Here is a 16,270-nt window from a genome sequence, read left to right as displayed (position 1 = left end):
TAGGATTTCCCCCTCTCCCTCTTCCCTCCTGCAATTCCCCACTCAGGCTCACTCTTCTCCTCACCAGCTTATAATCTCCCCCAGTGCACCTCCTCCCCCTTTTCAACTCACCTCTCCCATCAGATTCCTTGTTCTCCAGCCCTTCACCTTTTCTACCCATCATCTCCCAGCTTCTTACTTCATCCCCCTCCCTTCAACCCACCTGGCGTTACCTACCACCTTCTTGCTTGCACTCCTTCCCCTCCTTATTCTGGCTTTTTCTCTCCTTCCTTCCTAGTCCTGATAAAAGGTCTTGGCCCAAAACATCAACTATTTACTCATCTCCATAGATGCTGCCTGACCTGCTGAGTTCCTCCAGTGTTTTGTCTGTGTTGCTCTGGATTTCTAGCATCTCCAGAATCTCGTGTTTAGAATTGGATTCCTTTGAATTTAGATTAATACCATTTTTCACCTGTTGGTTCTACAGATGAAGATGTTCCACCAAGGTCCAACTATTTATTCCCCTGCATAGATGCTGCCTGACCTCCAGGGGTGTGGGTGTCTCTTTCTTCCCCCCGTTGAGTGAAATGAATAATGTTCAATCCACTTCTGGCCCTTACACCAATTAACCTGAATTCACATGCTCCAATTATTAACTTTTTGGCCTGAGGATGTGCCTTTTTTTATTCACTTTCGTAACTATTTACCTCAATTGGATCTCCCTCAATCAGCTTTGTTGCAAAGTAAACAACCTTTCCTTGTAGCTTACATTTCCCAGCCTGGCAAATTCCTCATAAATCCCCTCGGTACACTCTCATACAATTACAATAGTGATTGAACTGTACTCTAGCCCTTCACCTCTTCCACCTATCTCACTTCATCCCCTTTTCTAGTTTCTTACTTCATCCCCTCCATCCCATCTATATTCCTCCTCACCTGGTCTCACTCATCACTTGTCAGCTTGTACTCATTCCCCTCCCCTCCACCTTCCTATTCTGGCTTCTGCCCCTTCCTTTTCAGTCCTGCTGAAGGGTCTTGGCCCAAATAGTTAGGTGGGTATTCCCCAAGTTCCTCCAGCATTGTACATGTTGCTCTAACCCTGGCTTAACTTGTGTCTAATACATCTTCAGCATGAGGTCTTTGCCTCAGGCCATCAAGTATCACCTACTTCCTTCAGAACCACAAATTGTTCATGACCAATTCCAAACACTACGTTGCTCTGAATGAGTAATTTCCGTGACTGCCAGCAGTTGAAACTTTGGGCTTTTGTTGGAATGTGGAATGGAGCTATGCAATGAAAGCAGGGTGTGAAAGGGCAAAGTTTATTTTTATTTAGAGCTACAGCACGAAACAAGCCCTTTTGGTTCAACGAGCCATACTGCCCAGCAACCCACCAACTTAACCCTAGCCTAATTAATAGGACAACTTACAATGACCAATTAATCTACTAACTGGTATGTCTGTGGATTGTGGGAGGAAACCAGAACACCCAGAGGAAACTCATGCAGTCATAGGGAGAATGAACAAACTCCTTACAGACAGCGCCAGAATTGAACTCCAAACTCCAACACCACAAGCTGTAATGCTCTAAATTGACCAAGACATTTCCCTCTAAACGACACCCGAGAGTTGAAGTTGGGTAAACAGAGTACATAGGGAGTAAAACATTAACTTATTTTGGACAGGGAAGTTGATAACAACTGCACACTGATAGTTTAAAACCCATAAATACTTCGGAGAACTATAACCAAATTACAGTTTATACTTCACTAGTTATAGCTCAGAAGGTGCCGATCTTACCGTAGCTTCAGCAAATCTCAGCTGCAAATCTGACACTATGTTACTGTTGGAAGACAACACAATCTAGCTTCAGCCTCTCGTGCTATACTAGAGCAATACATATATCCAAAAGTTGTGGATTTGTATTAAAACAAGTCTTCGTCTGTTCTTTCAAGCAACTGCATTGTAATATTTTGAACCAGTATCAGGAAAAAGATATGATCTCCAGAGTTCAAGGTTCAAAGTAAATATCAAACTACATATATGTCACCATATTCTTCCCCGAGATTCATTTTCTTGTGGGTATTGTATTTCAGCAAATACAAAGAAACAGAATAGAATCAAAGAAAAAAAATACAAAGACGGATAAGCAACCAACGCACAAAAGACAAAAATACAAAATAAAGAAATAAAATAATACTAATAACAAATAAGCAATAAATATTGAAAACATGAGTTGAAGAGTCCTTGGCAGTGAGTCCATAAGACCATAAGACAAAGGAGCAGAGGTCAGCCATTCGGCCCATCGAGTCTGCTCCGCCATTTTGTCATGAGCTGATCCATTCTCCCACTTAGTCCCACTCCCCTGCCTTCTCACCATAACCTTTGATGCCCTGGCTACTCAGATACCTATCAATCTCTGCCTTAAATACACCCAATGACTTGGCCTCCACTGTCGCCCGTGGCCACAAATTCCATAGATTCATCACCCTCTGGCTAAAAAAATTTCTTCACATTTCTGTTCTGAATGGGCGCCCTTCAATCCTTAAGTCATGCCCTCTCGTACTAGACTCCCCCATCATGGGAAACAACTTTGCCACATCCACTCTGTCCATGCCTTTCAACATTCGAAATGTTTCTATGAGGTCCCCCCTCATTCTTCTAAACTCCAAGGAATACAGTCCAAGAGCAGACAAACGTTCCTCATATGTTAACCCTCTCATTCCCGGAATCATTCTAGTGAATCTTCTCTGTACCCTTTCCAACGTCAGCACATCTTTTTTTAAATAAGGAGCCCAAAACTGCCCACAGTACTCCAAGTGAGATCTTACCAGCGCCTTATAGAGCCTCAACATCACATCCCTGCTCCTATACTCTATTCCTTTAGAATGAATGCCAACATTGCATTCACCTTCTTCACCACCAACTCAACCTGGAGGTTAACCTTAAGGGTATCCTGCACGAGGGCTCCCAAGTCCCATTGCATCTCAGAACTTTGAATTCTTTCCCCATTTAAATAATAGTCTGCCCATTTATTTCTTCTGCCAAAGTGCATAACCATACACTTTCCAACATTGTATTTCATTTGCCACTTCTTTGCCCATTCTTCCAATCTATCCAAGTCTCTCTGCAGACTCTCTCTTTCCTCAGCACTACTGGCCCCTCCATCTATCTTTGTATCATCAGAAAACTTAGCCACAAAGCCATCTATTCCATAATCCAAATCATTGACGTACAATGTAAAAAGGAGCGGCCCCAACACGGACCCCTGTGGAACACCACTGGTAACCGGCAGCCAACCACAATGCTCTATCCACGTATGTAACTTTCCCGTAATTCCATGGGCTCTCATCTTGTTTAGCAGCCTCATGTGTGGCACCTTGTCAAAGGCCTTCTGAAAATCCAAATATACAACATCCACTGCGTCTCCTTTGTCTAGCCTACTTGTAATTTCCTCAAAAAATTGTAATAGGTTTGTCAGCAGGAATTTCCTTTAAGGAAACCATGCTGAGTTCTGCTTATCTTGTCATATGCCTCCAAGTACTCTAACCTCATCCTTGACAATCGACTCCAACAACTTCCCAACCACGGATATCAAGCTACCAGGTCTATAATTTCCTATTTGCTTCCTTGCCCCCTCCTTAAGTAGTGGAGTGACATTTGCAATCTTCCAGTCCTGCGGAACCATGCCAGAATCTATCGACTTTTGGAAGGTCATTGCTAATGCCTCCGCAATCTCCACAGCTACTTCCTTCAGAACACGAGCGTGCATTCCATCTGGTCCAGGAGATTTATCTACCTTTAAGATTTATCTACCTTTATATTTATCTACCTTTACTATTCAGCTTCCTGAGTACTTTCTCTGTCGTAATTGTGACTGCGCACACCCTTGAGTGTGCGGTATACTGCTGATGTCTTCCTCAGAGAAGACTGATGCAAAATACTCGTTCACTTCCTCCGCCATCTCCTTATCTCCCATTACAATTTCTCCAGCATCATTTTCTATTGGTGCTATATCTACTCTCACCTGTCTTTTGTTCTTTATATACTTGAAAAAGCTTTTAGTATCCTCTTTGAGTCCATAGGTTGTAGAATCAGTAGTAAACACAAAATAATCTGCAGATGCTGGGATCAAAGCAACACTCACAACACGCTGGAGGAACTCAGCAGGTCGGGCAGCATCCGTGGAAACGATGAGTCAACGTTCCGGGTCGGAACCTGATGAAAGGTTCCAGCCCGAACCGTCGACTCATCGTTTCCACGGATGCTGCCCGACCTGCTGAGTTCCTCCAGCGTGTTGTGAGTGTTGCGTAGAATCAGTAGTGTTGGCGTGAGTGAATTTATTCCCTTAGGTTCAAGAGCTTGATGGTTGAGGGGTAATAACTGTTCCTGAACCTGGTGGTGTGAGACCTAAAGTTCCTATACCTCTTTCCTGATGGCAGAGATGAGAAGAAAGCATGGCAGGGATGTTCATCATCTTATGATCATATCACCTTACTGCTAAGTGTGGAACCTTGCAGTCTATAATTTGCTCTCCAATAGGGGAACTTGTACTCTCCCAACTGTTCTATAGTAAAACAAGCCAAGATGAAGCTACAAGAAAGCACAGTTTTCCAATAAATGAAAGGGCCAACTTAAATACAGGCTCAGTGGAACACAAAGCACAAGACACCTCAGGAGGAGTAAAATGCAAGTGAGAATAAGGCATGCATTTAAGATAGAATGCATGTTTGTGAAAAATCAGCGACTCAGACTTTTACCCCAGCATGGACAACTAAATATTTTGTCACTTCACGACCTGAAGTTTGATTGATTTAAGCACCAGGCCAAATTGGAAAGGTCGGGTGTGGAGCGAATTAAGGCAGTGGGGCCTGGGCCCGAGAGCAAGGAGCAACTTGAGGTTTGAATGATTTAAGTGCAGGGGCAGATTGAGAAGGTCAGAGTGTCAGGGCCAGAGGTGAGGGACAGGTCAATTCAATTCAGCTTGCTGCTCTGCGAGGTTTACTCATGTCTAGTTGAACTGAGGTTGTGGCCTGAAGCTATTGGGCTACTGAATCAGCTGTAGTCATGGACTCAGTGATTCACAGCTGTGGACTCACTTTGGTGAACTTCAGTCGTTTGCTTGCTTTTGTTCATTGCTCAATGCTTTTTTATCTATCTTTGGGCGTTTGGCAGTCTTCTTTGTTTAAAATGGGTTCTATTGGGTCTCTGTGTTTTGTGGCTGCCTGCAAGGAGACGAATCTCAAGGTTGTATATTGTATACATACTTTGATAATATATGTACTTTCAACTTCATTAGAACAGTCAGGTACTGTACGTAAACAATCACTGAACTCAGCAGCAATGTCAACTTTCACTGGATGCATTGTTAAACCTAACAATGCCTCCAGTGACTAACATGGTAACCTGCCTTAATATCTATTTCCAGTAGCATGTATATCCACTGTGAAAAGTGCTTTGAGGAGGTTGGTCACGTACATCAACTTCTGCCTGAGGAATAACTTGGATTCACTTCTATTTGCCTACCATAACAACAGACCAATAGCAGATGCTCTCCACTCAACTCTAGGACATCCGGACAATGAAGATGAGTACATCAGAATGCTCTTCATTGACTACAGCTCAGCATTCAACACTATTATCCCCTCAAAACAAATCAATAAGTTCTAAGACTTGGCCCTTGATACCTCCTTGTGAAACTAGATCCTCAATTTCTTCAGTTGCAGACTCCAGTTGGTAACATCTCCTCCACAATCACAAACAGCACATGTGCAACACAAGGCTGTGTGCTTAGCCCCCTGCTCTCTTTGCTTTATACTTATGACTCAAGTATAGCAAACAACAGGAATTTTGCAGATGCTGGAAATTCAAGCAACACACATAAAAGTTGCTGGTGAACGTAGCAGGCCAGGCAGCATCTCTAGGAAGAGGTGCAGTCGACGTTTCAGGCCAAGACCCTTCGTCAGGACTAACTGAAGGAAGAGTGAGTAAGGGATTTGAAAGTTGGAGGGGGAGGGGGAGATCCAAAATGATAGGAGAAGACAGGAGGGGGAGGGATGGAGCCAAGAGTTGGACAGGTGATAGGCAAAAGGGATACGAGAGGATCATGGGACAGGAGGTCCGGGAAGAAAGACAAGGGGGGGGGACCCAGAGGATGGGCAAGGGGTATATTCAGAGGGACAGAGGGAGAAAAAGGAGAGTGAAACAAAGAATGGGTGTATAAAAATAAGTAACAGATGGGGTACAGGAAGTAACAGGAGGGAGCCAACTCACAGGTGAAGTGTTGCCTCACCTGGAAGGATTGTCTGGGGCTCCCTCCTGGCACTTACCCGTGTAAGTGGAACAAGTGCTACACATGCTCTTACACTTCCTCCCTTACCACCATTCAGGGCCCCAAACAGTCCTTCCAGGTGAGGCAACACTTCACCTGTGAGTTGGCTGGGGTGATATACGGCGTCCAGTGCTCCCGATGTGGCCTTTTATATTATTGGCGAGACCCGACGCAGACTGGGAGACCGCTTTGCTGAACACCTACGCTCTGTCCGCCAGAGAAAGCAGGATCTCCCAGTGGCCACACATTTTAATTCCACATCCCATTCCCATTCTGACATGTCTATCCACGGCCTCCTCTACTATAAAAATGAAGCCACACTCAGGTTGGAGGAACAACACCTTATATTCCGTCTGGGTAGCCTCCAACCTGATGGCATGAACATCGACTTCTCTAACTTCCGCTAATGCCCCACCTCCCCCTTGTACCCCATCTGTTACTTATTTTTATACACCCATTCTTTGTCTCACTCTCCTTTTTCTCCCTCTGTCCCTCTGAATATACCCCTTGCCCATCCTCTGGGTCCCCCCCCTCCTTGTCTTTCTTCCCGGACCTCCTGTCCCATGATCCTCTCGTATCCCTTTTGCCTATCACCTGTCCAGCTCTTGGCTCCATCCCTCCCCCTCCTGTCTTCTCCTATCATTTTGGATCTCCCCCTCCCTCTCCAACTTTCAAATCCCTTACTCACTCTTCCTTCAGTTAGTCCTGACGAAGGGTCTCGGCCTGAAACGTCGACTGCACCTCTTCCTAGAGATGCTGCCTGGCCTGCTGTGTTCACCAGCAACTTTTGTGTGTGTGTTACTCAAGTATAGCTACGTGACTAATTTTGCCATATTTAAATTTGCTGATGACATCACTGTTGTTGGCCAAATCAAAAGGCGGTGAGGAATCTTTTAAATTAACTTTGAACCATATCGTAGTGAGTCTGTGATTTTTCAAAGTATTATAAATAGAATGTAAACTATTTCTTGTAAATTTCCTTACCTCTACATCTTGTTCAGCAAAGATGGCAGCCTTTGGATTCTTCTCCACTCTGGGTTCCATTTCCATTTGGTTTTGGTTCCATTTCCTGGGGAGGCTGGCTGAACTGAAAGAAGGATGGTTCCCTGATTCCTTGTCAAGTTTGTCCTGAAATCCTGTGGTGTATCCTTTATTTGTACAAGAATATTGCAGTGCAAATTGGATGGGAGAGGAAGACTCCCTAGAAACCACTGACGACTTTACCTCAAAGATACTGGCAGGTTCGATGTCTTTACCAATATCCATCATGTCACTGGATCGAAAAGGCTTTTGGTAGCTGGTCTCAGGCCGACTGTTAGTCTCAATTTCCCTGGAGGGGTATAGCTCTCTATCAAGGCTTTGTGATCGCTTGCGGTCTTCAGGGGAAATCCTGTTACGCCGCGCTGTTCTTCCTCTCTGTTGCCCTCCTTTTCTATCAAATTTACTAATTAGCGTATCCACAGAAGAGAGAGGCTTGGTGTCTATCTCAATGACATCATTGGACTTCAATGAAATATCAGTAACAGAGGAAGCTTTGGCCAGTGGCTTTGGTATATTTGTGGAATTAGATACGGTATTAGTCCATGGTTTCTCCAGGTGCTTATGATCCAAGTTGTCATGATGTTTTCCTTTCCAATTGCTAACAGATCTCTCACCATCAGCTGAAGCAGCAGGGCTTGGGATCCTAAAACCTGGCCTTTCTTCAGGCAAAAACTGGTAGTTTGGGCCAATTTCTCTGGAAAGCTCTACTCCATCTGAAATGAGCAATGATCCTTGAGAATGAAACTTTCTCAGCTGCTCTTCCTGGTGCATAGGCCTCCGACGTGGCAAGGACAGGTGACCTTCATCGTGTGTGTATGGAAGGGTGTTTGTGTTATTTTGCACATATATTTTTGAATCATAAACATTTGCGTAACATTTGGATCCAGTCTCCTCATCAGAGCTAGTACACTGGGAGCCACTGTGAGATTGTGGCTGCACTGAGATGGTGCCCCCATATGGGTTTTCGGGCACTTCAAACTGACTTGCTTTTGAGTGTGCTGTTCTCTGCATCTGTGTGCCAGGTCGAGCATCGCTGCTCCCTTCATGGATGCCACCTCTGGCATAATCCATTCTGCTTGATGCCCCAGGCGCAGAAGGCGCACCATCACTGTTATTCAATACCACAAACGGCTGTCCAGAAATCCCCTGGACTCTCACCACAACACCATAGGATCCTGATTTGGCCAAGTTCTTCTTGGGTTTCTTGACTTTGTTGGTGCCCTTGAGGTCATCTATGAATCGTATTTGGACTCCGTAATCCACCGGTGCCTGTTTGTCCACTGGGTTTTGCTCAACATGGCCATCCATTTTCTGCCTTTTAAGGATCAGACTCTCAGCTCCTGAAACAAAGCGAAAATAGTTAATGACATGGAGAACTTAATGAAAACAGTCAAGTCAATCAAGACACAGAATTCCAAGTATTTCTTAATATTTTCATTACATCCACTTTTAACAAGCCAGCAGAATACTTCAATGTAGGTCATTGGTGACAAACAGAAACTTCAGCTTGGTGCAGTAACTCAGCAATTAATCATTAACTTGCTTTAAAATGCAGGAACAAGATACCACATTACATATTTTGTACCTCTGATGTTTGGAATGTGGGCAGGCAATTAAAGGCACAGAGCATCTGACCACAACCGACAGAAAGCTAAAGGATAAAAGGCACATATCAGTGCATGTTATCTCTCTGGGCTTCTAAATGAATTCCAACAGTGGATTAGCAAAAATAAAAAGGGCAGAATTAAAGCAGATGAAAATGTAAAAGGTAAATGCAAGGTCATCCTTTTATGATCAAAGATAAGAGGGGAAAACCCTTCTCTTGCACAGTACTTCACTCATATCTCCATTTCTAATTTCAGTTTCTTATGTTGACTGACATTGACATTTTGCTTTCTGGCACCGTTCTGCATAAACCTTACATTCAAATGTCATCATTGTTAAAAATATAACTATCTCTGTCATTCCTCTAGTCATGAAGGTACTGTCTAATTAGCAGAAATTAATGATAGTCACTCTCCAAATGATCTCTCAAGTGGTCACTTCTGAGTAAATAATCTCTTGGTGCAGTTAAAGAATAGCAAGTTGTTGCTGTGTTGCAACGAAACCAACTCCACATCTGTGCTTCAAACAATTCCAGAAGAATGCACTTTATAACAACTATATTTTAAAAAACAGCTGCTTTTCTGCTCTTAAACTCAAATTGAGTTGCCATTAAACTTGAGTTCAAGTTTATTGTCAATCATACCAATGTATACAGTTAAACTAAGTATTGTTCCTCTGGGGCCAAGGTGCAAAACACAGTACATACAGTCACACACAGAACATACAGTAACTGAAACTATCTTTCAGTTAGTCCTGACAAAGAGTCTCGGCCCGAAATGTCGACTGTACCTCTTCCTATAGATGCTGCCTGGCCTGCTGCGTTCACCAGCATTTTTTGTGTGTGTTGCATGATTTTGTCCAAATTCATTCTCATATTAATTCAAGACCAAAATGAAGATGAGCTCTTTTTGTGTCAACTCTGCGTACGTATCCATTTCTTTAGCTAGGAAGCTTACTTCACCACAGACAGACTGAACTACTGAGTACTTCTAGCGTAAACACGAGGAATTCTGCAGATGCTGGAAATTCAAGCAACACACATCAAAGTTGCTGGTGAATGCAGCAGGCCAGGCAGCATCTCCAGGAAGAGGTACAGTCGACGTTTCGGGCCTAGACCCTTTGTCAGGACGAAGGGTCTCGGCCCGAAACGTCGACTGTACCTCTTCCTAGAGATGCTGCCTGGCCTGCTGCGTTCACCAGCAACTTTGATGTGTGTTGCGAGTACTTCTAGCATTGTTTTATTTCAGATTTTCAGCATCTGCAGTATTTTATTCTTGCATTTATAATCCAAGACTTGAGTTTTATCTTTAAATATACTTCCACAGTAAGCACCAGAAATGTTTATCTCACAGGTATATTATCACAAAATTTTCCAGGCAAAGTTTTAACCAGTAATTTTTCTACAGATGTGGGTTACTAAGAAGGATGGCTAAATACTAAAACTCATGGGTTCCCAACCCCGGAAGCCTGGGCATCAAATTCTCTGTTAGTGCCTTCAGATAGAGAGAAGTCCACATTGGATGCATCTCCAACTGAGAGTGTAAAGTTCAACCCCATTTAAAATATACCGTACCTTTTGACTTTGGGAATCTTGGCCTCTCATATAGGTCAAATTGCATGCTTTCCCTCATTTAGGCATTTTGCCTTTTATTTAAAGATCAGCATTATTGTCACATGTATTTTGAATCATACAGTTATTGAAAGCATACAGATATGCTTTACTTTGTGTCAACAACCAACACATTCCAAGGATGCACTGGGGGCAGCCCACAAGTGTTATCACACTACCGCACCAACATAGCATGCCCACAACCTACTCACCCATACATCCTTTGGAAGGTAGGAGGAAATCCACGCAGCTACGGGGAAAAAGTACAATTTCCTTACAGACAGCAGCGAGAATTGAACCTGGATCGGTGACCACTGATGCTGTAAAGTGTTGCACTATATTTGTGTTTGAATAATATAAAATACAACAGAATACAAAATATTCTAACCAAAAAATTAGAGGTAGCTGAAAGGCTGTTAAAAAAATCTAAAACAAAAGTAGCAAAGTTTTTGAGGAGGAATAAATTGAAAGAGGTAAAAGACAGCAGTTTATAGGTATATAGATGATAAGGAAATGTTTTTAGTGACAGAGCAGTTGTAGACATACATTAGTTACTTTGCAACAAAAAGATAGGAAACTCTTTACATAGGCACAACACAGCTGCTGTGACTATAAAGAACAATGACAATGTGGTCAGATTTATCAGATACTCTGGGGGAAAGATATAGTTTATTTTAGGACAAAATCTTAATGCAAATTTATGCTAAAAACATGGCCGTATTGTTACTGAAAACACAGCCATAATCTGCCAGTGGGTTGGAGACTAACCCCTCAGTTTTAGATTAAAGACCAATTCCAGTTGGAAGGAAACCCCTCTTTCCAGTCTCATAGGGGGAGTGGGGGGAGGCAAGTTCAAGATAGAATTAGCATATGCTGGTAAAACTCAATCCCTTAAACATTATTAGCATTTGGGACCTCCACCAAAATTAAAGTAATATGGCTGAAAATCTAATTTAGTATTCACAATTATTACTTAAAATGTTTTATTTGTACTTGCAAGCAATCATTTTTAATCAAACTGTTGCCACATTGAAAAATAATGATCACATCAAGATCAGTTTTTATTTCAACTTAAAACAACTGGGAAATTAATTAATTTATCTCAATTCTCCCGTGAAATTTTAGGGGTGAATTTTAAATAGAAAAGGTTTAAAAAGAACATTTATCATAACTCTCGTGAGATCCAGTTAGTTTTGCAATGCAGAAGCAGCCATGTATTACCCCCTGGCTGTTGAGGCAATCCAAGACTCAGGAGGCAGAGTCTTAAAATTAGACCTGGTTCTTTCTGGAGTTCTGAAGGATACCGGACCTTCACCCAAAATTGGTTTCTCTTTGCACACATGCTGCATGACTGACTGAGTTTTTCCAGTAGTTTTGATCTTGTTTCAGATTTCAGTATTTGCATTTTTGTTTTTCCTTCAGAGTGAATTTGGAAACTAGCAAAAATTTGGAAACTTTCTACAAACATTGCCGTGCCAATATAAAATCAGAAATTAATAGGCTTTTGTTACTCAAAAATATTGAGTTTTTGGGGGCATATTAAGGAAGCAGATATATAGAGATAGACTACAGATCAAACACATGACTAGAGCAAAAAACTGGAATTAAATGCCCTTTTTACTTCCAGGTTCATCCTGTCTCAACACCATTCAGAAATGCCACTCTAGACTACATAATTCTGAATTCCCAAATGCTCCTATTGATAAATTCAATTGTTGTATCACTGACCCATACTCCATTTAGAAATTCACGTTCAAGGTTACAAAGGAGGTTCAACAGCGGACTAGATGAGAATCTTGTACCTGATGTACAAGAACTGAAAATTGTCCTATTAAGAGAGACCATACAACAACTTAAATAATTAGACAGGCAGTTGTATTAAATGATAAGTTTAAAGTAACATGGGGGAATTGGGGATGTACACAAAACTTGTTCTTGTGTACAGGAAAGAATGATAAAAGTATTGCTATAATATGCTATGTTATTATTACACAGTCATGGAACACGACAGCACAGCAACAGGCCCTTTGACCCATCTAATCCGTACTGCAACATTGATCTGCCTAATCCCATTGACCTGAACCCAGACCACAGCCCTCCATACCCTTCCCATCCATGTACCTATCCAAATTTCTCTTAGATGTTGAAATCAACCCTGTATCCAGCACTTGTGCTGACAGCTCCCTCCACACACTCACCACCTGAGTGAAGATCCCCCTCCATGTTGCTCTTAAACATTTCACCTTCCAGCCTTAACCCATGACCTCTAGTTGTAGTTTCACCCAACTTCAGTGGGGGAAAAACTGCCTGCATTTACCCTATTTATACCCTTCATAATTTTGTATACCTCTATTAAATCGCTCCTCAATCTACTACACTCTAGAGAATGAAGTCCTAACCTATTCAACTTTTCCCTATAACTCATGTCGTCAAGTTCCAGCAACATCCTTGCAAATTTTCTCTGTACTCTTTCAATCTACTTACACCTTTCCTGTAGGAAGGTGACCAAAGCTGCACACAATACTCCAAATTAAGCCTCACCAACATCTTGTATAATTTCAACAAAACATACCAACTCCTGCACTCATACAATGACTTATGAAGGCCAATGTGCCAAAAACTTTCTTTATGACCCTACCTACCTGTGACACCACTTTCAAAGAATCACGGATCTTCATTCCCAGATCCCTCTGTTCTACCTGGTTGGGTTAGTTCTCCCAAAGTGTAACATCTCACAAATGTCTGCATTAAATCCCATCTGCCATTTTTCCAGCTTGTCCAGATCCCGCTTCAAGCTTTGATAGCCTTCCTCGCTATCCACTACACCAATCTTGATGTCTTCTGCAAATCTGCTGATTCAGTTTACCACATTGTCATCTATATCAATGATCTGGATGATAATCACCAACTGACACAGCACCAATCCGTAAAGCACACCACTAGTCACAGGCGCCAGTCACACAGGCAACCATCTACTACCACAAAGTCAGTGTCTAATCCAACTTACTACCTCATCTTGAAAGGCGAGCAACTGAACCTTCTTGACCAACCTCCCATGCAGGACCTTGTCAAAGGCCTTGCTAAAGTCCATGCAGACAATATCCATTGCCTTGTCTTCATCAACTTTCCTGTTAACTTACTCTAAAAGCTCAAAGATTGGTTAGACACGACTTACCAAGAACGGAGCATTGCTGACTATCCTTAATCAGTCCATGTCTATCCAAATACTCATATATCCGATCCCTTAGAATACCTTTCAATAACTTTCCACACTACCAACGTCAGGTTCACGAGCCTATAATTCCCTGGCTTATTCTTAGAGCCTTTCTTAAATAACTGAACAATGTTAACTCTGGCACTCACCCGTGGCTAAGGATGTTTTAAATATCTTTGCTACGACCCCTGTAGTTTCTGCATTAGCCTCCCACAGGGTTCATGAGAACACCTTGTCAGGCCCTGATGATTTGTCTGCCCTGATTTGCCTTAAGACAGTAAACACTTCATCCTCTAATCTGTGTAGGGCCATTATTTCGCTGCTGCATTGCCTCAAATCTATGGACTCCCCCTGTGTTCATTTCCCAGAAGTACAGATACAAAAAATTCATTTAAGATCTCCCTGCCCATCTCCTTTGGCTCCACGCACTGATTACCATTCTGATCTTCCGGAAGACTAATTTTGTCTATTGCTATCCTTTTGCTCATAATAGAAGTAGAAGCCATTTCCCTATAGCCCTCCCAATTTCCTTCTTAAGTGTTCTCTTGCATTTCTTATACTTAACTACATCATTTGTTCCTACCTGCCTATACCTCCATTTTTTCATTAACTACAGCCTCAACATTTAGAAAAACCAAGGTTTCCTAAACCTGTTATCCTTGCCTTTTATTCTGACAAAAACATACAAACTTTGCACCCTCAAAATTTCACTTTTGAATACACCAAGTACACCTTTGCTAGAAAACAACCTGACACGTCCTTTGTCAGATCCTTTTTGATACCATCAAAATAGGTCTTTCTTCAATTTAAAATCTCAACTCAAGCATCAGACCTATCCTTTACCACAATTACCTTGAAACTAATCGTATTATGATCACTAGATGCAAAGTGTTCACTTACACAAACTCAGATGGACCAGAAGTGGAAAGAGTGAGCCATTTCAAGTTCTTGGGTGTCTATATCTAACCTGGTCCCAACATATAGATGCAGTTATGCTTCATCAGGAGTTTGAGGAAATTTGGTTTGTCAGCAAAAACACTCAAAGTTTTTACACTTTTACTGTGGAGGGCATTCTGACTGGCTGCATCATGGGCTGATATGGGGGGGCTACTGCACAGGATCAAAGTAAGCTGCAGAAAGTTGTAATATTAGTCGGTTCCGTTATGGGTACTAGCCTCTGTAACATCCAAGACTTCAAGGAGCAGTGACTCAAGCAGTTTCCAACATCAAGGACCACCACCACCCAGCACGTGCCTTCTTCTCACTGTTACCATCAGGAAGGGAGGTACAGAAGCCTGAAGGCACACACTCAACGATTCAGGAACAGCTTCTTTTACTCTAGCCAACCGATTTCTAAATGGATATTGAACCCATGAACACTCCCTCACTACTTTTTTAAAATTTGCTTTTGAACTATTTATCTTAGTTTAACACATATATACACACTTACTGTAATTCAGATTTTTTCTATAATTATCAAGTATCACATTGTATTGCTGCCACATACTTAACAAATTTCACAACGTAGGCTGAAGATACAAGATCATAAGATAAAGGAGCAGAATTGGGTCATTTGGCCCATCGAGTCGGCTCTGCCATTCAATCATGGCTGATCCTTTTTTCTCTTCCTCAACTCCATTCCCCGGTCTTCTCCCCATAACCTTTGATGCCACATCCAACCAAGAACATATCAATCTTTACCTTAAATACACCCAACAATCTGGCTTCCACAGCTGCCTGTGGTAACAAATTTCACAAATTCACCACCCTCTGGCTAAAGAGATTTCTCCACAACTCTGTTCTAAATGGGTGCCCCTCTCTCCTGAGGCTGCGCCACCATGGGAAACATCCTTTTCACATCTACTCTGTCTAGGCTTTTCAACATGTTAAAGTTTTTAATGAGATCCCCCCCCCAACCTTCTAACTTCCAGTGAGTATAGACCCAGAGTCAAATGTTCCTCATATGATGACTCTCTCATTCCTGAAATCATACTTGTGAACTGCCTCTGGACCCTCTCCAATGCCAGCACATCTTTTCTTAGACAAGGAACCCATAGCTGTTCACACTACTGAGGGTGCAGCCTCACCAATGCCTTATAAAGCCTCAGCACCACATCCCTGCTCTTGTATTCAAGACCTCTTGAAATGAATGCTAACACTGCATTTGCCTTCCTCACTACTGACTCAACCTGCAAGTTAACCTTTAGGGTGTACTGTACAAGGACTCCCAAGTCCCTTTGCATCTCAGATTTTTGGATTTTCTCCCCATTTAGAAAAAAGCCTGCACATTACTTTCTAATCTAAGTGCATGACCATGCATTTTCCAACTTTGTATTTCATTTGCCACTTCCTTGCCCATTCTCCTAATCCAAGTCCTTCTGCATCCTATCCATTTCCTTAATACTACCTGCCCCTCCACCAGTCTTTTTCTGTTGATCAGTGTCAAAAAAGTCAACCATGGTGTTTAATCTGATGGCCAAGCAGCTCAATT

General features: G+C 42.3%; 1 protein-coding gene across 4 annotated transcripts in view; it reads right to left on the bottom strand.

Moving 5' to 3' along the window:
• LOC134342973 (cingulin-like) overlaps window positions 1-16,270 on the bottom strand; it is a 133,102-nt gene that overhangs the window by 77,416 nt on the left and 39,416 nt on the right. For 3 of the 4 annotated variants that reach the window (XM_063041723.1, XM_063041726.1, XM_063041724.1), the window contains exon 2: window positions 7,295-8,691. In XM_063041723.1, the coding sequence (XP_062897793.1) occupies window positions 7,295-8,659 (1,365 nt within the window). In that variant the 5' untranslated portion in view covers window positions 8,660-8,691. Of the gene's footprint in view, window positions 1-7,294; window positions 8,692-8,792; window positions 8,813-16,270 lie in introns of those variants that run through there. The other variant, XM_063041725.1, reaches the window with a different exon arrangement.

Source organism: Mobula hypostoma, chromosome 2, assembly GCF_963921235.1.
Source record: "Mobula hypostoma chromosome 2, sMobHyp1.1, whole genome shotgun sequence".
NCBI classification, from domain to species: Eukaryota; Metazoa; Chordata; class Chondrichthyes; order Myliobatiformes; family Myliobatidae; genus Mobula; species Mobula hypostoma.
This window is presented reverse-complemented; position numbering and strand designations above follow the sequence as displayed.